The 26,791-nt window shown below is 29.9% G+C and overlaps 2 protein-coding genes across 4 annotated transcripts; one reads left to right on the forward strand and one right to left on the reverse strand.

Annotated features, from left to right (window-relative positions):
• Nucleotides 1–117: 117 nt before the first annotated feature.
• Nucleotides 118–2,862, forward strand: LOC105139696 (GDSL esterase/lipase At5g03610-like). Its single transcript, XM_011046244.1, has 5 exons — nt 118–475; nt 599–829; nt 1,547–1,818; nt 2,095–2,401; nt 2,575–2,862. The coding sequence occupies exons 1-5, from the start codon at nt 409–411 to the stop codon at nt 2,772–2,774; spliced, it is 1,077 nt and encodes a 358-aa protein (XP_011044546.1). The 5' UTR covers nt 118–408; the 3' UTR covers nt 2,775–2,862.
• A 2,314-nt stretch (nt 2,863–5,176) lies between these two features.
• On the reverse strand, nt 5,177–14,505 carry AGD5 (ARF-GAP domain 5). 3 transcript variants are annotated; one of them, XM_011046245.1, is made up of 12 exons: nt 14,257–14,505; nt 12,947–13,005; nt 12,676–12,766; nt 12,190–12,244; nt 11,987–12,077; nt 11,638–11,872; nt 7,623–7,842; nt 7,298–7,485; nt 6,657–7,079; nt 6,507–6,565; nt 5,807–5,854; nt 5,177–5,544 (listed from the first exon to the last, which is right to left on the reverse strand). In XM_011046245.1, exons 1-12 carry the CDS (start codon nt 14,305–14,307, stop codon nt 5,385–5,387), a joined length of 1,680 nt encoding a protein of 559 aa, XP_011044547.1. In that variant the 5' UTR covers nt 14,308–14,505; the 3' UTR covers nt 5,177–5,384. The 3 variants fall into 3 exon arrangements, with proteins under 3 accessions (XP_011044547.1, XP_011044548.1, XP_011044549.1); XM_011046246.1 differs by lacking the exon at nt 5,807–5,854; XM_011046247.1 differs by lacking the exons at nt 5,177–5,544; nt 5,807–5,854 and adding an exon at nt 5,919–5,958.
• Nucleotides 14,506–26,791: the final 12,286 nt, after the last annotated feature.

Raw genomic sequence — 26,791 nt, forward strand, 5'->3', positions numbered from 1 at the left:
ACCGTTCAATTTACAGCATGAAAGAGCATACTTCAATAAAAATTGCAATACCCCTTTCCATTCACGTTCTGCGTCTTGGAATAAAAATTGTAAGAAATATGAAAAAAATTGATTGAAAAGTAGAAAAAATAAAAATGAAGCTGCTGAGAGAACCTCGTTTTTTGCGGTCATAAAGAGGTTCGGACTGAACATTTTGAAGAAGAACGAAGACCACGAAAAATCAAACCTCTACAGTGTGTGCTGCCACTACTACTTAAGGAGATAATCGTGTCCCTTTCCTCAGTCGAGACTCATTTTGGCGTACACCTCTACATCACCCTCATCATCTCCTTCTCCACCGCCCATCATCTCTGTCGCGAGTTTGAACTCTTGTGACATCTTGGTTTTGAGTTTTGTAGCTGTCCTATCATGGACAAACAGCAAAAACTACTCTTCCACATCTTTGTCTGCTTCTCTTTCCTTTTGCTTCTCTCAGGTATATGGATGTTTCTTATCTTTTTTAACCATTTTAATATCTTTGATTTCTTTTTTCAAGGAATATGATCTTGGGCTTGTTTTTTCTCTTCAAAACTTGTATAAAACTACTTATGTGTTGCAGAGAACACGAGGGTGTACGGTTCATCTCACCACCACCATCACCACCACCACAGACATCGTCCTCTCTTCAATTTTAGACCAAGCAAGCTCTTTGTATTTGGAGACTCGTACGCAGACACGGGCAATAACAGGAATTCTTTAGCAAATTCATGGAAAGTTCCCTATGGAATCACATTTCCAGGCAAACCTGCTGGTCGGTTCTCAGATGGCCGTGTCTTGACTGATTTCATCGGTAAGTGGTGTCTCTGGATTCCTCTGTCTAATGATGTGTTCTCACCTTTAGCTTTACTTTCCTCGGTGTCTCCATGTAATCAGCTTTACTTTGCTTTTAGTCTTGTAGATGTATAATTATATTTTAGTGGTGGGGTTTTCCCACTATTTTATCGTCTTGTCTTGTGACGATCACTACTGACTCTGCTACTTTTTTTTTTGCTGTAAAATGCTTCATTATCGGATTAACTTTAAAAATAAAAACAAAAAATCTTGTTTCAGTACTTTCGAAAGGTTCTTCTATCTTCCTTTCCATTGTCTCAGCTCCCATCATCCATCTTTACCCCACCACTACCGTCTTAATAGTTTCCTTTTTGGTTTTTTATTTATTCATGTTGATAGTTACTTCGCTGCAATTATTGAAACTACTTGTTGCCCATACGACAACATTGTACACTTCAGCACTCTTTACAAGTGACAACGAGTTCTTGCAATTTAAGGTTTAGGTATTTACTTAATCCTTGTATTTTAAGAAAATGAATTGATTAGTCCCTGGTTTTAGGATCCGTCGGTTTGATCCCTTTGTTTTTCAAATCCATCCATATTATTTTAGTTCTTTCGCCAATCTCATGTTTTCTTTCCTTTTTAGTTTTCTTATTTGCGAAAGAGGAAAAGGAACAGAGAAACTGCAAGTACGAAGCTTAATTTAATTAACGTTAAAAACTATATATATATGCAGCTAAGTCTCTCGGAATCAAGTCTCCGATCCCATACAGATGGAGAAATGTGGGGATCGAGCACTGGAAAAACGGGATGAATTTCGCATATGGAGGCACTGGGGTGTTCCCTACCTTGGCTCCAGATCCGAACATGACCACACAGATTGATTTTTTCCAAGATATCATCCATAAGAAAATCTACTCTAGATCAGACCTATGTTCCTCCATGGCCCTTGTTTCCGTCGCTGGTAATGACTATTCAACTTATGCTACCACAAACGGCTCACCACAGGTAACATTCGATCATCCGTACTCCTCTGTTTTCTTCTTATTTCTGTATTCTACTCTCGAATTCATTCATTCACACGTATTTGTTCAAGATGATGATGTTACATCATGTTAGTTTTGTATTAATTTTTTTTTTCTGGAAGCATGGGCTCCAACGATTCAAACATAAATGGAAATTCAGGATGAAAAATTTGTTTCGTTTGCCTCTCTAATCAATAGATGCCTTCAACACTAGACAATGGAGTGTGTGATCTTAATTAATTTCTTTTCACTATGGTAGGGCTGGCAACCTTTCATTATAAAAGTAGTGAATCAACTAGTTATGAACATGAAACGCATTCATGGCATGGGAGTGAACAAAGTGGTTGTCACCGCCCTCCAACCTCTGGGGTGTCTTCCCCGCAGCACCTTCACGTCCTCATTCCAGCAATGTAACGGAACCGAAAACGACCTTGTCGGTTTCCACAACCTCTTGTTGCAACAAGCAGTCACTAAGTTGAATAATGAGACTAAGGATTCTACGTTTGCCATTCTTGATCTCTACAAGGCATTCATGGATGCTTTCAAAAGCCAAGGAAAAAATCCAGGTTTGTTTCTTTATTTTTTCAGTTATTACATGAAACAATTAGTACATAGCAAACCTGCTTGGCGTCTAATTAAACGGGCTTGCAATATCATAGTCTCAGTCTAAGATATTTTCAAGCTCTACTCTTGACCGTAGCTCTTCTTCTTCTTCCGTTTCTTTTATTGCCCTGCTCAGGAAGTTCGAAGTTCGGGAATCCGTTGAAGCCATGTTGCACTGGTATATCCACTGATTATGGCTGTGGAAGTGTAGATGCGAATGGAGCGAAAAAGTATGTAGTTTGTGATGATCCTGAATCTACATTTTTTTGGGACACAGTGCACCCTACGCAGGAGGGATGGCGAGCTGTGTATTCAGCTTTGCTCCAAGAACAATAATTGTAGGAAAAAGAGAAATTGGTGATGTGAAGTAGTTTTTCCTGTTAAGCATTCCAATAAAATGATCTTTGGATCTACTTTTCTTTTATTTTTATTTCTCATCTTTCAAGAATTAGTGAATTGCAATATTAATTAGTTTTTATGATTATCTTGATTTTTTTTTTTTTTTATTATTTTTTTGGAGATGACCAAATTTCTCAGTCAGTTAGATCATCCATGTGTGCGATGAGAGGCTATTAGATCCTGCTTGTGCACTTTTTAACCAAACAAATCTCCTGCAGTCGTTTGTTCAAAAACAGTAGAATCATTAACCGTGGTGGCCAAATGGTAAAAACTTGGGACTAAGGGGTTTGTTCCCTCTATGGTCTCAGGTTCGGGTCCTTGGTTGCTCATATGATGACCACTGAAGACTTACATGGTCGTTAACTTCAGAGCTCGTGAGATTAATTGTGGTACGCGCAAGCTGATCTGGACACCCATGTTAATTTAAAAAAAAAAAAAACAGTAGAATCACATTATTTCTTCTGTTTTTTTCAATTCATTTTTTTATAGCCTAGTTAAATGAAATTAAAATTGAAATTATGGTAAAAACATAAAATTAAAAGATAAAGGATGAAAATTAAAAAACAAAGAAAATACATAACTAATCTCATATTAGTAACATTTTTTTATTTTGATCCAATTTTTTTTTTAATCTTTGGGTTTCAAAAAAATAAAAGAGAAAATAACCTAGAAACAGCAATCAGAGCAAAACTCACTATTTTTTATATCAAGCAATATCAATCGACTAGAGTAGTTTGATTATTGCATGTTTTGTGTCTAAGCATGCTTCCAAAAAGAGATCTGTTTGGTTGATTTTTATTTTTTAGATGATTTTGGAGTGTCACGAGGTTGTTAAGTGATTTAAGATTAATTGTATAGTGTTTATGAAGTATTTTGAATAAAAATAAGTTATTCAAAAAATTCTCTTGTAAATTTTTATCCATCACAATAATAATTGGATTCTAGAGAGTATTAAGTGACTTGTCACCTACTATTTTTATTAAAAATAAAAATTAGGAATAGACCTTTAAAAAAAAAACAAATAGAACAAATCCCAGACACAATAGCCACCCAAGCCTATTTTTTTAATTATTGTTCATGGTTTGTTTTGGTTTGTTTTTATAAAAATATTGCTTAAATAAATATTATAATATTTGATTAGTATTTAATTTTGTAAATATTTATTTTTATTATATAATTAAATAAAAAATTATTTTAAAAAATTATTAAACTCAGTAAAATTCATGATACATATTATAGACTTGGCAGCAGGTGAAGTCATAAAGACTTTATACATTCAATATGTCAATATTTTAATATTTTTTTTTAAAAATATTTTTTAAAAAATAAAAATAAATAATATTTTTATCAATTATTTTAATTTTTTTTAAACCCAAAAAATTTACTAGGTCACATCACCATAATTTTCACATAAATTAATTTAAAATTTAAACCAAACAAAAATCATAAATCATGTCAAAAATTTCCACGTGTGACCAGAATAGATTTAATAATAATATATATATAAAAAAAACAATTCCGTCTTTTTATCGGCAGTGTAGCTGGCCCTTGCTAATTTAGATATCTTTTCCCTCCTTCCATTGAACTGATTAGACTTTAGCTCTAAAAAGGAGCAACCATGAACCATATCCTTGCAACTTTAAAATGCTACTATTTTTAAATTTGGAAGCCATAACGTTCATTGGTATAATAAAAAGTTGCCACTTTTCTTTTTACTTATAAGCGAACAAATAATTTTGAGAATTAGATTAGAAAAACAAATATATATAAATCACTTGCATATATTGGTACAGCTTAAAAATGACTATCATTTTAATATCAATCCGTAAAAATAAAAATATAAACACTATCAATGCTTAATATTGCTATGTAATAATCTATTCAAATAAAAGAGTAAATAGAAATGCCTTCTTTATAGAAATTATAAAATTATAATTTTTAAGAATATATTTAACAATATAGTAACGTTTGTTTTTTTAAGAATATATTTAACAATATAGTAACATTTGTTTTTCAAATAATTTTTTATGTTAAAATATAACAATAATTTTTTTTATTTTTTAAAAATTAATTTTAACATTAAAACGTTTTAAAAATTATTTTTAACATCAAAACATATAAATCATATTAAATTTAAAAAAAATAAAAAATAAAAAAAAATTAATTTTTTTAAAAACATAAATTCAACTAAGTTCCTAAACACTGCCTAGATCGTGGCTACCAACACGTTTTGGAGCAGAAGAACACCTACATTTTAAGACAATAAATTCAACCAAGATGGCTTTCTGATGTTCAGTTCGGAGTTTGCACAATGGGGAGAAAAGGGAAAGGGGAAAATAACAATCAATCTGAGCCCATCTTTATTACTCTGAATACTCGTACAAAGAACCATCAACGAAATATGAAGGAAAAACTGGAACTGCTTCTACAGAATAGTTTACAATCGCAAATCCAGAAGGGAAAAACAAAATCTTTGAAGTTCTATTTTCTTGTAATGCAACTATTTTAGTATTGTATGATGCAGCCAACTTCAACTCCCGATGGCACTCAATGCTTTGAGAACATGCCTTGCATTAAAGAGGAGAAGTCATAATCCTTTCCGGCTGGTGTTGAAGTACCAGATGAGACCGAGGATGACGATTGAGGTTTACCGACTCCATTGTTTGTTCCACCATTAGCAGGGGTAACTTGCTCAATGTCATAAAGGCTGCAAGCACCAGCGGTAAGAATATGAGTGCAGAAAATACCTCAAAATCTAGACGGGAGAACAGATTTTAAAAGTGGAAAAGAGAAGCATCAATGGATATGAATTCAAAGTGTACTTGTAAAAAACTTTCAAATTCCAGCATTTCTAATCATTCTTTTAAGTTTTTATGATGGCAACATCATTTTACTAACATAGAAAATACAATAACAGTCTGAGGATTTTACACTCTATGCAGCTATAAAACAGGAATACATGTGCTCACGTAAAACTTGAAACTGCAGTGCTTTTCAAGTGGCTCTGAGCTTCCATCCTGTTAAGTAACAAAAGGGAGGGGGGAAGAAGAAGTGCAGCAACAAGCTTATGCTATAGCTTTCTCACTTCAATCATCCTCACTCCACAACACTACGTGAATTTCTTCATGGAATGTTATAATTGGAAACAATTGGGTAATTAGCAATTTTATACCTCGTGCAATGGAAGACTGAGGACCAAACTCAAGCAGGAAGATATAGACATGCACACGGAAAAGTGGGGAGGGAAGATAGCATACAGAGATTAAGATGAAAAAAATTGCCATTTGATTTTTCAATTGTCTACTTTCAGACCACAAATTCAAAAGCAAGCCCAGTTTTACCAATTGAGGAATGATTGTTGGACTTCTGCCAAAATAAAAGGAAGCTACTATGCACATAACAAGATATGCATGTTATAAATATTCTCTGGCAGTCTAATACTATCTGAAACTTGACTCAACGCAAACAAGCTGATCAAACAAATTAAGAGCTGACGGGGGGCCCTCCCCAAACCCCACACAAACACCAACAAAAAAATAAAAAATAAAAAAATAAAAGGGAAAGGAAAAAGGTTATAAAATTCATGGTTTCAGTTTCAACAGAGTTCAAAGCACGATCACAGTTTATATATATTCATCAACACCACAGAAGAGTGGGGAAAAAAATCACCTAGATGTTGGATATGGTACAGAGCTTCCCCCAGGATGTGTCAGTCTGATGTCAGCAGTCTAGCCCAGGTAAAAAAAACATCAGAAAACTACTGAATTAAGCTAATTAAGTATCGGCAAAAATGAAAGCAATCCATTCCATAATATGAACCTGCTTAAGTTTCTGTAAGTCACCCTGCCCAGCTACTGGCATCATCAAACCAGGGATTTGGTATCCAATATTTGGCCAGTTTTGTGCGGGTATGCTAATACCATTTGGCCCTTGCTGTTGAATACTGCCTGAAAGTTTTTGGTCCCCACCAGCAGATTTTGCTGCAGTGGCCATAAGAAGTTGCTGTTGCTGGGCCAGTATAGCAAGTTGCTGTTGACTCATTGCTTTTGGGTCCCCGCCAACAGATTTTGCTGCAGCAGCCATAAGAAGTTGCTGTTGCTGTGCCAGAATAGCAAGTTGCTGTTGGTTTATCGCTTTTGGGTCCCCACCAGCAGATTTTGCTGCAGCGGCCATAAGAAGTTGCTGTTGTGCCAGCATAGCAAGTTGTTGTTGATGCATCGCAAACGGTGATGCCATATTGGACTATAAAATTTTGCAAAAAAATCATCAGATAATATTTCAATTCCACATTAATTCCACAAAGTTGAACTCCAGTGCAAACTCAAACTATGTTGGTTTTTTACGGAGGTGATAGATTTGATCAAGAAATCTGATCATCCAGTTAGAATCTAATAAATCACCAAACAAAGTTTTGAGGAAAAGTTCAAAAGATGCATAAATGATGATGCCAAAGCACATACCTTCTCAAAAAGGCTCATTATATCATTTTTTACATCTTTCTGGGGTTTCTCCAAGACTGAAGGGGTTGCTAAAGAAGGTGAATCTTTAAATAAATCCTCAATTCCAGAAACAGACTGGGTATCATTTTCTACTGCTTTAGTTGGACCAGTATTTCCAGTTGTTGATGCTTCTTCAGCAACTGCTGCAGCTGCAAATTTAGGAAGAGTCCACATTGTTAACAAAAATCACGATTTATGTGTGTGCATGTCTGAAAAAGAAAAAATCAGCAAATTACACGTAAAAGGTCATGGTAAGTAATGATTTCCTAAACAAATGAAAACATACATTGAAAACCTGCCCAGCTGTTATCATCATTAGCAGCTGCCTCCAAGCCATTTTCAGTAGGGCCATCCATTGAGAGCAAGTCGAAAAGGTCAGTAGCAAAATCAACTTTGGGTGGAGAGACAGCTGGAGCAGAATCTGCAACCTTCTTTGCAGCTTCAGTAGCCTCCGCCATTGGTTCAGCTTTTTCAACAACCTGTTGAGGCTTTGCAGGAGCAGTGACCTGTTTGTGAAAAAATATCTTATGATCAAATAATGATGCATCTAGGAACATTATAGGTGGTAATGAAAAAAGAAAAAGCAATAAGATGTGAGATGAGTGCAAAGTGAGGAAACAATGAGAATCATGCATTTATCCCTCAAACCAGTAGTCATTGCATAAGAGACAGGAAACTAGATCAAAATGATTTAGAGATAGCATAATTTGATTTTATATAAACATTGGGTTATTCTGATTGGTTATGCTTCTGGAGATAGATTTTAACTTATCGAAACCTTTTCTTCCTAACAAGATTTTTATACCCTTGAGCATCCACATCCATGCTCCAATTGAACTCCCTAGCTATAATAGCTAGAAAACATATGTTTTACCCATAGCATTGTTGTGCCTCAAAGCACTTGCTATTCTGGCTTTGTAAACAGTGCTCGCTATATATAGTGTATATTGTAGCACTCTCCAATTGTGGTGATGCAGTGGTGGTGAAAAGGAAGAAGTGATTCGCAGGAATTTGTTGGTGTTGCTGTCATTCTTCTCTGTGTCTTCTGCAACTTCTAGTTACAGTTAAAAATAGGAAATTTGTTTGGTTATTTTTTTGTTGATTGCTATGGATTTCAAAGCCTCTGCCTCTTCTCTGCTAGAGCTACCAAATTAACAAATCTCCAGCTTCGACAAGGCAGAAGGTGCAGCCAACATGGTACAACTCCGCATCTCTCTCCCTCTTGCTTCTCTCCCCCTCTCTTTAGCTGCTTCTTGATTCTTCCTCTTAAAGATCTGCTTCTGCAAGGGCATTAGCTAAAACGGTTTGTGCCTTCATTCATGTTTGTCTGTTTTGCAACCTAAATTTGGTTTCCTCATGGTTCTTATAATCTGGGTTTGTGATGTCGAATGTAATTAGCAATCCTAGATGCTTACACTTCATTAGATCCCATTTTGCACATCAATCTATATAGTGTATGAAGCACAACCAGTAATTGAATTAAACAGTACTTGGACAGTCCATGTGTTAAAACTGGGTTGCCGATTTTCTTTCAGGGACATGGTATTCCACATGAGATTCTTGATTTCTGATGTTGTGATTTTTTTATTATTTTCGTTGTTGGGTTTGTGTTAATCTGCATTTTCTGTATGTTGAATTTTTTAGGTTGCGAATGATGAAGAGGATGAAGATGATGTCTATGGTTCTAAACATGCAGATAATGCTCAGCTGCAAGACACAAATTCTGAGTCCTTTACAGAATTGCCCAGGCCTCAGTCTGTTCTTTCTATGGATTGTTTTTATAATAAAGAGGCAAAGAGACAAAAAAACTGGTACATATTTTTCTTTGATTCGTCTGAATTCCATGGGCAAAAAAGTTCAATGGCCCCGGTATGTTGTAGATATTCTTTGAATGAGTGGCTAAATTGTAATAGATAGCAAAAATCACTTTGAATTTTACTGAGAGCAACATTGACATAATTTTTTTACAGTATTGCAACTTTCTTCAAGCATTGCCTTTGTTGCATGGTCTAGCAACTTTAAATGAATGAGAGCAATACACAAGTTTCAGCAGCCAGTGAGGCATTTGTGAGGGTGTGATATTCCTAGCTGTCACTGCATAGGAGTTCTATGCAAGATTACCTGGGTTTTCTGCAAACTCATTTCCAGCCACCAAGTCGAATCCTTTTTTCTTTAGCTGTATGTGAAATCATAAGAATTTCTGAAGAAATTACATTACAGCTTTTTTCTCTTCTTCTCCTGGTCAGATTTTCTTTTCTAATTTTGCAGAGATGAAGATTAAAAAGTTGATGCAATACCAGACACCCATCATTTTGTTTCTTTTGATATTTCATTTTTGCATATGAACAAATTGTGCTAGTCATACCTCTCCATTTTTCCTCACACAGCTATCCTTGTCATACACATATTTGAAATGCCCCCTTTTTTTTTTTGGAAATCAAAACCATTGTGAGCTTAGGATTCAAATGTGTGTTCAAATTTTTTATTTAGAGCCTATTTACTGGAAAAGTCCCATTTTTTATTTCCCTATTTTCTGTAACTTCCAAAACTGTCATGTGATCCGTAATCAGGTTGCTAATACAGTTTGATGCTAGGGTGATGCTATACAGCTTGATTTGTATATTGTCAATTTCCTTAATAGAATATGTGATCCTTAAACCCTTCGTTCATGCTAGGGTGACATGCTGTATAAACAGACATACAACCCTGATCAAGTTGCATTTGCTTCTGAAGAAATTAAAGATGCTCAAAAAACTGTATGTTCCAAAACGTCAATATAGTTTTAAAAATGCTCATGTTTAGAGCAACTTGTAGAAGGGCCCTATAAAGCATCTATTAATCAGATGAATTGACACTTAAAATCAGATTTTCTTGTACAAAAAGTAGTAGACAGTTAAGGCATACATGCATTGAACATGGCATCCCTGTGAGTACTAGTTTGTATGTTGTCTTTGAAGATTCATTTTACACTAGATAGATTTATGGTTGCATTGGGATTTTAGTTGTGCGTACTTTGTGTGTTCAAAAAAGAAGAACTTGCGGTTGGTTGTCAAGGAATTTTAGTTGTGGTACAGATAAAAAAGAATAAATAAAAATCAAGGTCCAGTTCTTTCCAAATGCATGTAAATAGGTAGATTAATACATTGAAGATGCTAACTAAATTTGATGGTTCCGATGAATTTCCATATTTTTCTAGAATCAGATCAACTTGTTTTGCTCATTCATTAATGAAAGAATATAACTGTTTGATGTGCAAGTGCAATGAAACAGAGAGTCAATGAAACGTGAAAGAAATAACTATTTGATGTGTTTGATGGTCAGTTTCCGTGAATTGGGAGCTAATATTTTTCTCCATAGTGCAATAAATGTAGGATTGATGGTCAGCAACCCCCGCAACTCATTCTCCCTTTACTCAAAGTTCAATCAACTTAGATGAAGATGATGTTGTACTTGGTGACAATGACAATATGGAGAGACTGATAGGTAGAAAGGCGGCAAAGAAACAAGTTAAAAAAAGACGAGGATAGCACAATTTCTCACGTTTGATCAATCTTCAAGGATTACAAAGAATATAAAATTACATGGAACATAAGAAGATGGAATATTTTGAAAAATCATATGCTTTAGAGAAAGAGAAAGTAAAGGCAAAACATGTCAAGGCAAAGACGGAAAGAGGCAGGATTGTTATTATGCAAGAACTTTTATTGAAACAACAAGATGAAGAGACAATAATGTTGATAGATACAACAAGCATGCCTCGACATTGGTTGAATATTATGAGATGCGTCAAATGGAGATATTAGTAAAATGATGTAAAAGTTATTTTAATTAGTAGGGATTGTTTAAATTTTCTTCTTCTTTTTTAAGTATATGCATTTTCTTTTTATTATTTTTAATTTCCACTATATTAAAAGAATTAATTTTCAAAAGTGTTACTAAATAATTAGAATATTCATTAACATAATTTGAAAGCAATCAAACACAAGAAATAACATACACTTGAACATCCATCTCACATATAATTTGAATAACAAAAAATAAATAAATTCATGACTCTTTATTTTAGAGAGCATGGATGTGATCGCATTTTTTACAGAGCTAGCTAAATGGCTTTCTAGCTATTTTAGCTAGGATTTAGCTAAAAAGTAAAGAACATGGATGTGGATGCTCTTAGGTCTTAGTATTTATTGAAGCTTTCTTTTCAAACATAAACAAAGGAAAGAAATGATCAAGTAGTCCACTACACATTCTTTGAATACAGGAAAACCCAACTCAAACTCAAAAGGTAAAAATCAACATACCTGCTCAAATGCCCTAGGAGGAGCAGGAAAACTTATTCTTGTAGCAGGAGCACTGTTTTTCGAATTTGATACTTGAAAATTCTTTCTTTCCTCAAACAAATTATCAGAACTGCTGGTGTGTCCATGCCCACTTCTTTCAGCAGGTCTCTGCCAATGCAAAGAAGACCTTTCATCCCTCCCACTAGAAGGAGATTGCGGTTTTCCATCTTTAGAGACCCATCTCTTCTCTTCATACCTGAGAAAAAGAGTAACAATTATGCACACTGCAATCATATAGACACACAGAGAATGACCAAACAAAAAGGATTGAGAAAACTTGCTAATAATAGGGTTCTAACTATAGACATACTTTGCACGAATGAAATTCTCGATTCCAACTCTGTCGTAGTTCGGTGGTAGGTCTGCTTCCCAATAACTATTTGCTCTCTCATTTCCCATTGCTAAAAAAAAAAAAAAAAAAAAACAGCACAAAACAGGCTATTTATTAACCTCAAAAGTAAATGAAAATCGATCAGAATAGATCACAAGTTTGGAACAAGCCAATGAGCTTACATTGAATGAATGCAACCTGCTCTGGAAGCCATGTGTCAAGGGTTGCAGATCGAACCTGAAGAAGAGAACCAATCAAGAGTCAGAATATCCTCAAGGATAATTGTAGTTTGATGTCTAATAAACAGCATCTCCAAGTGGAAAATTAATTATCAAATTCAAAAGTTATAGACACAGTAAGATATAACTTTACTGATCAACCAACAGTAGGCCTGGTTACCATGAACATCCAAGAAGAAGAAAATGGACAGCGTGTCATTAATCTCATAATAGTAAATAATCACCAAACCATTTTTCTTTCAATTTGCTGTTTCTGTAATCAAAAGAGGCTAACACAAAAACTATTTCTTCATTGTTTTTCACAAAGCAACTCTTCATAGAAGACCTTGAAAGTCTCATCTAAAATTCCTCCTTTATGCCCATTTTTTTTTTTAATTATCTTAAACTTCTGTTAAAGATGCTTAATTGGATTACAAAGCAGTTTGTCACCTTTGATATGTGTACCCCAAGACTTCTGTGGATCCCTGAACATTGCATGCAAATAAAGATACCCAAATTTACACTTGCCCATCTTGGACCTCTGCAACGGAAACAGGTCAAACTCAGTAGCTCAAACAGATTGTAAAGCAACAAAAAAACTTAACAGTATCCAGCCACTTAAGAAGATCCATGACTTTAGAGTAATTTTTTATGTTTATGTTGCTAATTGTTTACTATTATGCTAATTGTATCACATCTTCATATTCTTCTCAGTACATACTTGGCTTTGCAGTCAGCACATTCCCTATTCTCGGGCAATTTCAGGAGTCCTTCCAATATCTGCATATGCACAAACAGAAAAGATGGAAGTAAATCAACACAATACATTATTAAGAAATAAAATCGGAACAAATAGTATTGATACTAGAATTCATAAAGTAAAAACATTTAGAATGCAGAAAACAACAAAGCCAAAAAAAAAGTATTAACAAAAATCATAGTCCACTTCAATGACCAACAGCATCACATGCAGTTAGCCCCAATGGCAGTCATAAGGTCTAAACTTTGACATATATCAAATGTAGCAATGCCTTGCCATGAGGTTCAAAAAATCACTATAAGAATGGAATGCATGATACAAGAGGTCAGATGGAAATCAATAAAGACTCTAGAAAACTCCATGGTGCAACTATGAATCAAATATCAGGAAGAAATCACATTTCCAGCTGATTATACAAAAACTAATATTTAATCCCAAAATGCTCAATTCACAATTGTTCCCCAAAAACAAAAGAATCAGACTGCCAAGTTGGCAGATTATGCGTACCATAAAGGTAACAGATTCGATCATAAAATGAGCACTCCATCCCATTTAACACAAATTACCTAAACAGCATATAATCCCTGTAGTTGATGCACTCGAAATCCAAACAAATTCTAAGGTTGAAGAAATTCAATCCCTCCTAATTCCATAATGCCAAATCAGCACTCGTGAAAGATGAACAAGAAATACCTATATTTAGCATTAGAGAAGAAAACAAATCACAAGCAGCAAAACAGTCAAGGACATTGACATAGTTCAGCCTCTGTTAATAATTACAAAATGCAAGAATGTTGAGAAAATTTCTTTGTTCTTCATTCCGAATTAGACAGAAATTTCACCACCAGGATATATAGTTCAGAGCAAATGCAACTTTAATCTTCTACTTTGATCTAAAGTTATTATATAACTAACCAGCAATAATGCAAATGAATCGCATCATATCAAATATAAATAGCTGTCAATCTAAAACTTGAAATTCGCATCCTTAAAAGGTTAAACTCCAAAAAATTAACACAATCACCATTAATTCGAATAACAACCATCGCAATGATCAAGACATACTTCATCGATGCCAAAAATATTAGATCAAATGTAAAATCAAGCAGAAATAAATATCAATTATCTAATTAATCATCTATCCAATCTAAAATCGCAAGACACATCAGATCAAATCTATCGCCACTTAATTCATAATCATAAGAATAAAAAAGAAATCGAGATTAAAGCAAAAATACGATAGAGATTTCCATCAAGAAAAGAAGACTAACCTTTCTGTGCCTTGCATTGAGCTCTTTAGAGACGTTGGCCTTCTCGTTCATGGTGAGCCCGCAATAACCGCCAGAAAGAAGAAATTGGCTGATCGAGAGAGTGAAAGAAAGCCGTAGCTGCAAAAGATAGAGAGGTCGAGGTCGATTTGGCCTTTTTAGCACTACTTTCTGCTCCCTGTCTCTCTTTCTTTCCCTCTGATTATTGCGCGAGCCAAACAGCACAATAAAACAAGAGGAGGAAGGAAAAAGGGGGGGGGGGGGGGGGGGTGTTTGGGGGGGGGGGGGGTTTATTTTATTTAAGCGTTTCCTTATTTTTAATCTTAATTTTTTCTCTTTTTTTATTTATTTTAGGGTGTTTGGAAGGATAGTGAAAATATTTTTTATTAAAATATTTTGTATTTTTTTAAGTTTATTTTGATGTTGGTGTATAAGAAAACATTAAAATTTTAATTTGAAATAAAAAATATTAAAAATATTTTTAAAACATAAAAATAAATAAATTATTATTATCTATTGTGTTTGGTACGGGTAAGATAATGGGATTAAGACGCGAAAGGCGTAGGAGAAATGTATCTTTTGTGCGACCTGGTCGGGTGTAACTAGTTGCATCACACGGTCCTCGTCAAAAACACTTTGATCACGCCTAAGCAATTGACATGGAAAACGTTGTTCTCCGATATTTTTTTTTATTTGACATTAAACGTATTCTCAAACTATAGAAGAAACTAGTAAACTAGCCCACGATATATATACTACGGATGAACTTTACTTTTTATAAAAAAAATATTAAAAAAAATCAGATATGTTGGATATGTGTAAAATGCATTTAAATTAAATCTATGTTTTTTTTATAGTAATAATATTTAAATTTAATAATATTAATTAAATTTATATTATTAAATTTATATATCTAAATTTTTATAATTTTTAATTCTTTAAAATTAAAAATATGGTTTTTTCTTGATAGTAATAATATTATTTTTAAATTTATTAAAAACAAAAGCTAACCAGCAACCCGAGACAAGCATCTCTTTTAGGCCCGGGTCTATAGTCTCTGCAGGGGTGTACAGACTCCGGGCACGAGTTTGCAGCCCCTGCAAGATGTGTAGACCCCAGGCTCGAGGATCAAACCTAGGCAAATTTAGGGGTGTGGATCCTTATAGAATTTTTATTGGAGAAATAATAAATTTATAAATATAAAATATAAAATATTTTAATGGAAAGATATGTTTTAAATTTAGATATAAAACATTTAATTAAATTTTTGTGATGGTTTGTTATTTATAAATTATTTATATTTTATTTATAAATAATTTTTTACTTGATAAACATGTCTAATCCAAGTTTTCTTGAAAAATCAAAATAATAATAACAATAATAAAAATAATAATAATAATATAATTTATATTGAAAGAATAATAAATTCATAAACATAAAAACATTGATTATTTTAAAGAAAATATATAATTTGAATTTTTACAGGGTTTGTAAACCCGGCACGCGAATCTAGCTCTTAAAGCTAGGGTCTAGCTACATGTTTAATCTTAGTACTAGATATATGTCAATCATGTCATTTCAATTGTCTTCGAATATTCTTTCAACCTCAAATATATCTTATAAAAAAGATAACATTACTCCTACCTATTCCTAGCAAGTTTCTTTAACAAGAATAATCATTTCATTACATTACTTTAATTTACAATATTTTATATCTTGATAAATAGTATAAAAATAAATAGTAAAAACTTTATATTGTTACAATTCAGTGTCGTAGGCCTAAACAAAAGGACATCCTAATGAAAACATTGTTGGAATAATGACAACACAACATATATTGGACAACGATAGCACACATGAAACAAGAAATTTTCCTTTAATACTTGTGCTTTTGATTTTTTTTATTTGCTTGTATTATTTACACTTGTCTATAACAAATAATAGATTGGGAACAATCTCTTGTATGTGTGAAACACTGTAGATTATATGCAAAACAATACCACAATTTTTATATTTTTTGATAGAATTTTTCATTTGTATTTATATTATTATTCTATTAGTAATTAATTTACTAATTAAATCATTGATAGAAATGCTTTGTTAGTAATTTTTTTATTAGTAATAAAAAAATATTAGTATTGATTGATTTACTAATGAAAAAAGTGCATAAAAAAAATTAGTAAATGAAAAAAGTGCATAAAAAAATTTATCTACTTTATTTTATCAATATTTTCTTTGAAAAAATACCATATGTAATTCTGTCAATAATTATTTAAAAATATTTTTTTAAAAAATAGTTTATAAAACTATAAAATAATTAAATTAATATAAATCAACACTCTATAATACTCAAAACACTTGAAAAGAAGAAAAAAAATAACTCAAACAAATTTGCAATAAATAAATAACATGAAAAAATAAATTCAACTAAAAAAATTCATATGAAAAGCTTCATTTTGTTAGTATTTATTTTGAAAAAAATACCATACGTAATTCTGTCAATAATTATGTAAAAATATTTTTAAAAAAATTATTTTACAAAACTATAAAATAATTAAATTAATATAAGTTAACACTCTATAATACTCAAAATGCTTAAAAAAAGAAGAAAAAAATAACTCAAACAAATTTGCAACAAATAAATAACATGAAAAAATAAATTCAACTAAAAAAATTCATATGAAAAAAAATAAAGTTGTGATTGCTAAAAATTTTAAAATCCTATAAATAAATAAACTAAAAATTAATCTCATATGAAAAAAATCTTGCAACAATATTCATACAATTATTAAGAACAAAAACAATTAAAAATAAAATAAAATAAACAAATATAGTTAAAAAAACAAAACAAAAAAATCTTATCTTAGTATGGTTGTAAATGAAGCTAAAAAGAAGGGGAAAAATTCATAAAGTATATTGATAAAAATAACTAAGAAGAAAAAAAAGAAAGGAAAAGAATACATACCCAAACATGGAGGAAAAGAAAAGAAGTTAAGGGGAGAAGAAAAGAGAGAAAAATGAATATTGATGTTTTTTACATATAAAATAGAAGAAGAAAATAGTCTTGTCTGTTGTGAAATTAGGGATTGTAGGTTTTTTATTTTGATGTTTTATAGTTGGTTTTACGGATAAATAATTAAATATTAATATGTTTAACCATTCCATCAGTGATTTTGTCTATAATATTTAATTTAAAATTTTAATTTAATAAAAAAAATTTAGAAACCGTCAAATATTACTGAAGATTTTTTAATATGTCGGTGTCTGTAATATTTATTTTAAAATTTTAATTTAATTGAAATTTTTTAGAAAACTATCAAATAACACCAACGACGTTTCAATCCGTTAGTGATTTCGTTTTTATTATTTAATTTAAAATTTTAATTTAATCAAAAAATTTTAGAAAACCATCAAATAATACCGACAACTTTTCAAATCGTTGGTGATTTTGTTAGTAAAGAAATTAGAATGTAAATAGTTTAAGAGCTTTTTGAAAAATAACAATGGAATTTGTTGTTGATAATTTTTTTTGTAATTAACATGATAAACAGTATTTATAATTTACTAAATTTATTTCGTTGATATTTCTATTGATAAAAATAGCACATCATTATTTTTTTGTTTTTTTAATTATTTTTTTCATTGTAATTTTCTCAGCAAATATTAAGGGAATTACTTTGTTGGTAAAATTTGTCACTAATTTATTAATAAAAATATTCTCTTAATATTTTTATTTATATTTATTCATTTTCTCATAGTAAAATACAAATAAATTTGGTGAGAAAAAACTAATTCTAGTCGGACTGGCAGCAATAACTAACATGTGGCATATTTACACGACACAACATGACTTGTTCTTGTACTGATAGGATTCATAACAGCATGTTTTTAATTTATTGAGTGTTAAAAATTGAATTTGAAATTGAATTTAATATCTAAAAATACTATAAAATAAAAATAAATAAAAGATGAATCTCTTTGATTTATAATTCTAATAGGAGAAATTTGATATTAAAACTAACTTTTTCATAATACTCTTCTAATTTTTTTAAGACCTTTAAAGAAATAAGATGAATTTAATAAAAGTAATATAAAAAATAAAATTAATTGAGTTTTATCTCTTTTAAATATGTAAACTCAACTTATTTATTAATTAAATTTAAATTAAATATTACAATCAAATTTAATTACAGTACAATTAACTCCAAACAACCTTAAAAAGATTGCACTAAAGGTACCAACATCAGTAGCTGGTGCCATCTATTATAATTTCGATGAAAAATTCATGGCTATCATAAAAAAAATAATCAACAAGCAAACGGAGATGTCAGGTGGCCAAAGGAAGAAAGGGAGTAGCTGGAAGGAGGAAATGATGGTCAACTGGCAGGTCAAAATGAAAGTAGAGGACGCACAACCTTAGCTTCCACCTCCTGTCAAAAATTTAAAGTAATAAAACACGGCTATTAAGTAATGGTAATAATAATAATTAAATTTTTTTTAATCATATAAATAATTTATTATTCACTATAATAATTCAGTAAATTTTAGAACCTTAAAAAAAAAATCGTTTGGCATGAAGCAAGGGAATTTTTGTATTTTCAATTTTTATTTATTTAATATTTTTAACTACAATAAAATATTAAAAATATCTCAAAGGATAAAAGAATTAACACAGCAAGGTAAGGGTGTCTTAATATTTTTTTTGTTTTTTTATAAATAGTTAAATTATACATGAGTCTTTGAATCCAGGAAATCTAAGTGATTAGGGTTAGGGATATTAGAGTATTTTAGCCTCAATTTTTTTTAATTGTTTAATTTTATTGTTCACTCTCTTCTCTTCTATTATGAGCAGCACATGTTATCCTAATATTGTTTTAGCCTTGATTAGAAATTTTACCCATTCCTCATTTTCAATGTCTAAATATTATTTTTTTATATAAAAAATAATCTGGTCTCATGAAAAAACACGGGCACCAAGGTTAGCCTTCCCAGTAGTAAATTGGCCTTTACCATTATATGAGCCTAGAGATAGTGAGAAAGAGTATGTTCATATTCATTTAAAAACTAAATTATGATGAGACAGAGGGTAAATCGGTAAAGCGGAGCCTTGCCTCTACAGTCTCCCGGTTAAAAGAAAACACCATCCCTTGACACGTATAGCAGTGATAATTGGGTTATGTTTCCGATCAATTAAATATATTAAAAAAGATAATAATAATAAATAAATAAATAAAATAAAATAAAATAATATATATATGAACTTAAATTAGATAATAAAATTAAAAATAATAAAACTTTTATAAAACAGTTAAAAAATAAAAAATTATAAAAATAGGTATTAAATTAAAAAGACCAATATATGATAAAAACACTTGAACATGTAAAATTTTTAAACATATTTTTTACATAAAAAATCATAAATGTAAATAAAAAAATCTTATGGATGCATCCAATTAAATAAATCACAAACTATCATGTAAATAAATAAAAAAATTATTATCAATAAATAAATAAATAATTACAAAAATTAAGATTTCAATATAGATTAATATATTTAATATCACAATACATATCATTTATCTAATTATGTTTAATGAATTTGTTTATAAAAATCAATTTGTAATAGAGCTTGTCACATCTAAAATTTACTGAATAAAATAAAATAAAAAATATTATTTAATGTTGTATATATTAAAAATATTATTAAAATAAATATTTAATCTATATAAAATACACTAAAAAAATATAGATGACTTGTACTAATATTTAAAAATACCAAAAACACCGAATAATCATTATTCAGCAAGGGCTAAAAAAACCTATAGAAAATGGATATCAATTAAAACATAAATAAAAAAAACACATATAAAAAATTATTAATATAAAATATATTAAAAAAAAAAGATAATGAAGTTAGATGCTACTAGATCTACCAAGTCAAGCTCAACACCTAGGCTAATCAAGAAAAGCCTCCATGTGTAGGTTTTTATTTTTTTAAAAGTTAAATAAAGCAAATAACGTATTATCTATCCCAACTATTTTTTAAAAAATAAACTATCTATAAATTTTAGAATCTAGCCATTAGCGTGACTAGAAAAACATTATTTTATTTTATTTTAATCTAAAAACTTATTTTTAACTTATTTGTTTTCTTTTGACATCTAATAAATAACTTGTGAATCTTTTAAAATCAATTCATAACCTCCAAATGAGTAAAATCGATCAAAAATCTAAAATTAACTTGAAACAAAAATATTTTTAAACTCAAATATGTTTTTTTTATATGTTTTCAATGTAAAAAAACACTTGATCATAGCTCTCAGTGAAATCATATAACATAAAAAATAAATGTTTAGGTGGTTTAGCTCTTTCCAAATAACATCCTTTTCATTTTAAGTCAAAATTCGATTATTTCTTCTTTTTTTTCATAAAAAAAATTAAAAAAGAAGAAGTTTGGTAACAAAATATTTTAAAAAAAATTATAAAACCGGGTACTAAATAGATTAAAATGATAGGAGATGTGGATGAACTTTTCAAAAAAAATTCAGACAAATCACTTATGTTATCATTTTTCATCATTTTAGTTTTTTGTTTTTCAATTCAACCCTCGTCCCTCAAAAATATATAATTTGGCTCTAATTTAGATTCAAAAAAATTTAGTTATATATAAAAAAAATCAAGAATTAAATTAAAAGTTTTTTTAAAAAATTCACCATGAATTGTGAAAATGATAAACAGTGAAAAACCCTATGATGATTTACCTAGATGTTTTAGTTTTTGTTAATTATTAAAAGTATTGGAACATTGCCAGAGGAGTTTGGTTCAACTGCCATTCAAATCTCCCATTAGCATTGGTTTTTTATTTTATTTTATTTTCATGAGTGGAACCAACCACTAACAGCGTGGCGCGTTCCAAAAAGGATGCTAGCATCTCTATCAATGACAAAACGTTGAAAAGAAATCAGGACTTCAATGTCAATTGTTGTCGGTGTCCATTTTCTTACTTATCCATGACATTATATTATTTTACGTTATTACCAGATTCCGAGAAGTAAAATAATTATAACTGAATTTGTAAGTGAACGGTGAAAATCTTCTCGTACTGAATATTTATCTTTCAGATAATAAATATTTATGTTTTGTAATTAAAAGCAACGTGGCATCACTTGAGAGTGCATCTTTTTCTTCTTCTTTTTTTATGTACTTTTAATGGATTAATATTAACTTTATCTAAATATTCTTTCCAAAATTACTCAATCATTACATTTATAGAATTTATTAATTGGTGTGATTCCATCGTTGAGATAAGATAAGTTATTCTTAGAAAAAGAAATCCTAATATTATAATTCCCTAGTGGGATTCTTCCTTTTACTATATTAACTTTAAAAATATCCGGAAAAAAAAATAAAAGATTAAAATTATGTTTAAAATGTAATAATGATTATTTTTTAAAGTGTTTTTTATTTAGAAATACATTAAAATTAAAATAATATGAAAATATTAAAAAATATTAATTTAAAGTAAAAAATAAAAAAAAATTAATATTTTTTTTAAAATATTAATAGGCTGGGTGATTGGATGGAGCTGCCAGACTACCTCCATCTTTTCGAACATGATAAGTTACATGAGGCAATCATTATGAACATAATCGAATATTATTATAAAACATAGTTGCAATGAATCGAATTATATCTTTGAAGAAATTGGATCCACTTTGGAAGAAAAGGACTCGTTGGGAATTTTATCTTCAGAATGTGGAAGAAAAATCCCAAGGAATCATCAACACCGCTGGATGACATTGTTGATACCACCATCTGGACAAGAATCCAATTGGAATGATCTCATGTGACACGATTTATTTATTTTTATTAATTTAGATATTCGAATCTTTATATATATTTTAATTAATTTTATAATTCTAAAATTAATAATTATATAAACGTCTAGTTAATTTTTTATAAATTATATGACGAGATTTTTTCGACAGCCATTTGATGGAGGAGAAATTCCTGTAAACTTGAAAATGACATTAACACCAACATGTTGTCTAGTCATTAGCTGATCAACAATGCAAAGTTAAAAAAAATATTATATTATTTTCTTTTAGTTTTTGCTTCGGCAGTCATCAAAATTCCCTCGGTCCTGTTATGATAAGTATGTTTATGTTTTCATGCATAGTCTGACTTTTTTTAATAAAAAATAATATTTATATATTGAAATAATGTTAAAAAATATAAAAAATTATTCATGATAAATATATAACAATATTGATTAGAGCTAAGTTAAAATTATTCATGGCATGATATATTTGGTTAAAATTATGGTTAGGGTTGATGTTGTATAGAAAATGACTAAAAGGGACATAAATTAATTTATTGTTTGTTTTAAAATAAAAAATAATATTTAGTATAAACAATAATAGGCATAAAAAGAAAATTATTAATTTTTATTAAAAAATAAATATTATTGCCGCATCAAACTTGTTGCAATTCTATCACGAACATAATTCATGTGTGAAACCCTTTGGTGCCCATGTATTTGTGGTTGTGGAACCACATCAGTTAAAGTATCAATAGGAACAAAATTAGGATGACGATTAAGCTTGTTAAATATAACATCTTGAATTGACTTTCTTCAAATGTAGTTATGCAGTGCCATTGATGCAACAACAATTAAACTTGTGTTTTGTAAGGAAACACTATCATGTTTTGTAAGATTCCTCATATTTTCTTCTAAACTCCAATTGCACGTTTTATTACACATCTTAACGATAAATGGACATGGTTGAATATTTCTTGCTGACTTTACTGTTGTTCTCATTGATAAAATTCTAAAAGATGATCTCTCACACTTCTATATGGCCTCAAGTAACCGTACTCATTTGGATATCCCAAATCAATAAGATAATACTTCCCTGCATCAAGAAGATAGTTTAAAATAATTCATAATTATAGATGAAAAATAAAATTATTCAAATTGAACATCATTTCTATTTTTTATTTCTCAATAACTTGCGATAATACTTCCCTGCATCAAGAAGATAGTTCAAAACAATTCATAATTATAGACAAAAAATAAAATTATTCAAATTGAACATCATTTCTATTTTTTATTTCTCAATACCTTACGGTGATTTTGGAGATCTTATATTTGAATTGTCAATTGCCTCTAGAAATATTCTTGTATCGTGTGCACTATCTTCCCACTCAGTCTAAACAAATCTAAATTGCATGTTAAAGCTACATAATGCCATTATATTTTACGTAAGTACACCTTTTGTATTAATAAATAATATTTGATTTTCTTGTGATACACAAGCACATACATTTGTTGTATAAATCACTCTAACACAATTCTACAACAAAAAAAATTAGTTCATAAATCAATTTAAATATACTATAAATATTTGTTTATAACCTTTTCAATTATTTAACAACTTAGATAAAGTATTTTTCACCTTGAAATGTGAAATATATCTTGGATTCATTGCAATTTCCATTGATGTTGTTTAGAATTTTGGATCTATTGGTTTGATAAAATCAATAGCAAGTAAACATACCAACTTGAGAACTTCATTGAAATATTTGCATATTATTTCACTTGAATGTTGAAATCTCTCCTGAACTTCTATGTTTGAAGCTCCTAGAACTAAAGTATAGAGAAACATGCCTACCTCAATAACACTCATTCTTCTATACTGCTTTAGCCCATATAGTATTTCCAAATCAATATACAAACTTTGCAATATGTCTGCATCTATTTGAAACATGTTAACATAATGTACCCAATGCCTATTTAAAATTTTATTTAACCATCTCATTCCCGTGTTGTATGAAACGATACATGGTTCTTTGTAAATATAATTATTATAATACAAAACAATTGCTCTAGCTATGTATAATATTAAATTATTGCGATCACACTTTCTAAACCAAAAAAATCGCCTTCCTTATCATCATCGTTTTTATTTACATCATCATCGTCGTCGTCATCATTTGTATTGTTCTCATTATCAGCACCACTACTACATCCAAAACCACTTTTAGTACTTGTGCCACCAAAATCATTTGACACATGCTGAACAATGTTATTCATAACATTGTCATACTCATAATCAAATAGATCATTTAATAAATATGCATCTATATTTACAAGAAAACATAATTTCACCCATGAAATTGCCATAAATACATGTACATGGAGTAATTTGTTTTGAATATTAAAATTTCATGTCGACTTGAATTTAACCCAAAACAATAACCATGAAGCATTCCTAAATTATCATAGATCTTTTAGTAATAATTAATGAATACAATATTATGTACATCATAAACATACAATTAAAAACAAATTCAGTTAAGTTTGCAATAATAAGAGCAATTAATTGAGGAGGAATAAGGATACAAAAACAAAAGATGAATACAAAACTATGATTTAAACCAAAAATGATTCATTATATAACCTCAAAATTAACAACTAACCTTCTCAAAACATTGTAATTCAAGTGGCAGTACTTCTTATTTGTTGCTAGCTTAAATGAATGTGCTAGAATTCAAATTGCGATTTAAATAGGCAATAAAAGACATGAAGGAACGAACATATAAATGCCAACCTTTAATAGTCATTCAAACCAACTTTGCACTAACAATTCCAAAGTCTAAAAGCTAACAATCAACATGTAACAACCATTCAACCTTACAAATTCTAATATTCAATTCCAGATTGCAACAGCAAACACAACACAAATATTTACAACTATTCAAATCACATTTAAAACCTACAATTCCAGCTTCTAATAGGAGCATTCAAAATAATTTTCAACCCTCTCCAACAATAACCATTATCCAAAAGGTATAAATAAAATGCAATTGCTCAACATAATATACGTTACAAATTAAAAATGTAAAAAAACAACAATGACTAATCTCGTATATTAACTATATGATTAACTCTTCACTTGAAATATGAAATTCATGTGATACTATAAAAAAAATTATGACAACATAATCAACTTTAATTACTGAGAAATAAAATATAAATAAATATAAATACATTAAAGCAGATTCACACTTATGTAAAGGTTTTACGTTTGACCTCCTCTTGAAAAATAATTCCAGCCATTGAAATTTTCTATCCTTATCTCTAATTGTTACCCACATTTCCCTCATACAACCATGAAAAACTCAGTTGCAAAAAAATAAAGCTTATTGCCAAAAACCACTTCCTTAATGGAGTGAAATTCCTTTATGACCTCTTCTATGCTGCATCTTTTTTTTTTTTTATCCCAACCACTTGATGTGCATTCACTCCTAATAGATGCACTATCATCCAATCGATCTAAACGTGAAAACAGCTGTGCTCCCATTCTCGAACTTTTTTTTTTCATTTTTTTATATATATTATTGAACACCTTTTCTCTTCCCACCGCTATTACTAGGATTGCTACTACTATTGTTAAAATTTACACTAGCAACCATATTAATGACATCATATACAAATTTTAGTAAAGTATTCTTCTTTAAATCACCGCTATATTTCTCTAGATATGGATCCTCATTAGATGCATTATTTCTCCTTTCACCAAAACCATCTTTATTAGAATTCAAAACTTGTGATGAAGCCCAAGCATATTGATCGATAGTCATAATGTTTGTAAACATGATATCATATTTACAACATAATATGGGATCAATACCAACATGCCTAAATTTTTTGGCTCCTCATATCTCCTACAACAAGAGATAATGAAGATATAAATGCATTATAATTATTGTAACAACAAACAATAAAATAGTTTATTGTAGTTGAATACGTACTAAACAAAAACAAACTTTGATTTTAAACTTCCACCACTCGTCAATTGCTGAAATTGTGCCAAGTTCAGAACTTCAGCCTACTCCCATTTTGGAAATAAACTTTTTCTATATTCTCCAATCTTTTTTTATTTCATCCCATTTATTCTTTAATTATGCTTTCATTAATGGATGACCAATCCTCTCTTTAAAATAATACATAACATATTTCTAACCAGTTTTGTTAAAATGTGTGTTCAGTCATATGCTTTCTCAGTTGCTTTGATACAAATGTTAAAAACTGTGTTCAACATCTCTCTAGTCCAACAAGCCTTATTTTGTGATTGAGAATCTTCTATGTTCTTGGTTAAAATGTTTTTTTTTAACATATCATTAATAGATTAATTTCCTAGAGGCAATGTAATAGACATGGATTGAACAAAGTATCTTCAAATAAAAATAAAAAGAAAGCATGAAAATTAAGGAAAGAGAGTTACATAATAAGCAAACCAAAGCATAGAGCATATAATTAGGTTAATTTATTTCTAAGTTGTTGATAAATCCCACATAACAGCAACACACAATTCATAATATTACTAATAAAAAAATTAAACCTTAAATTATTTAACTTAGATAATGCATATATTGACAAATAAAGTGGTAGTGCATTAGAAAAATACCACATAAAAAATAGCACACAATTCATAATAATACAAAAAAAAAATCAAAATTGTAAACAATTTAA

Source organism: Populus euphratica, unplaced genomic scaffold (genome assembly GCF_000495115.2).
Source record: "Populus euphratica unplaced genomic scaffold, PopEup_1.0 scaffold280.1, whole genome shotgun sequence".
In the NCBI taxonomy this organism is placed as follows: Eukaryota; Viridiplantae; Streptophyta; class Magnoliopsida; order Malpighiales; family Salicaceae; genus Populus; species Populus euphratica.

Coding starts and splice junctions, on each gene's coding strand:
- LOC105139696 (XM_011046244.1), top strand. CDS start 409: ATGGACAAACAGCAAAAACTACTCTTCCACATCTTTGTCTGCTTCTCT. Junction 476..598: donor TTTCCTTTTGCTTCTCTCAG/GTATATGGATGT, acceptor TATGTGTTGCAG/AGAACACGAGGGTGTACGGT. Junction 830..1,546: donor TGTCTTGACTGATTTCATCG/GTAAGTGGTGTC, acceptor ATATATATGCAG/CTAAGTCTCTCGGAATCAAG.
- AGD5 (XM_011046245.1), bottom strand. CDS start 14,307: ATGAACGAGAAGGCCAACGTCTCTAAAGAGCTCAATGCAAGGCACAGA. Junction 7,843..11,637: donor CTCCTAGGGCATTTGAGCAG/GTATGTTGATTT, acceptor TTTCACAAACAG/GTCACTGCTCCTGCAAAGCC. Junction 5,545..5,806: donor ACTGCAGTTTCAAGTTTTAC/GTGAGCACATGT, acceptor TGGTGCTTGCAG/CCTTTATGACATTGAGCAAG.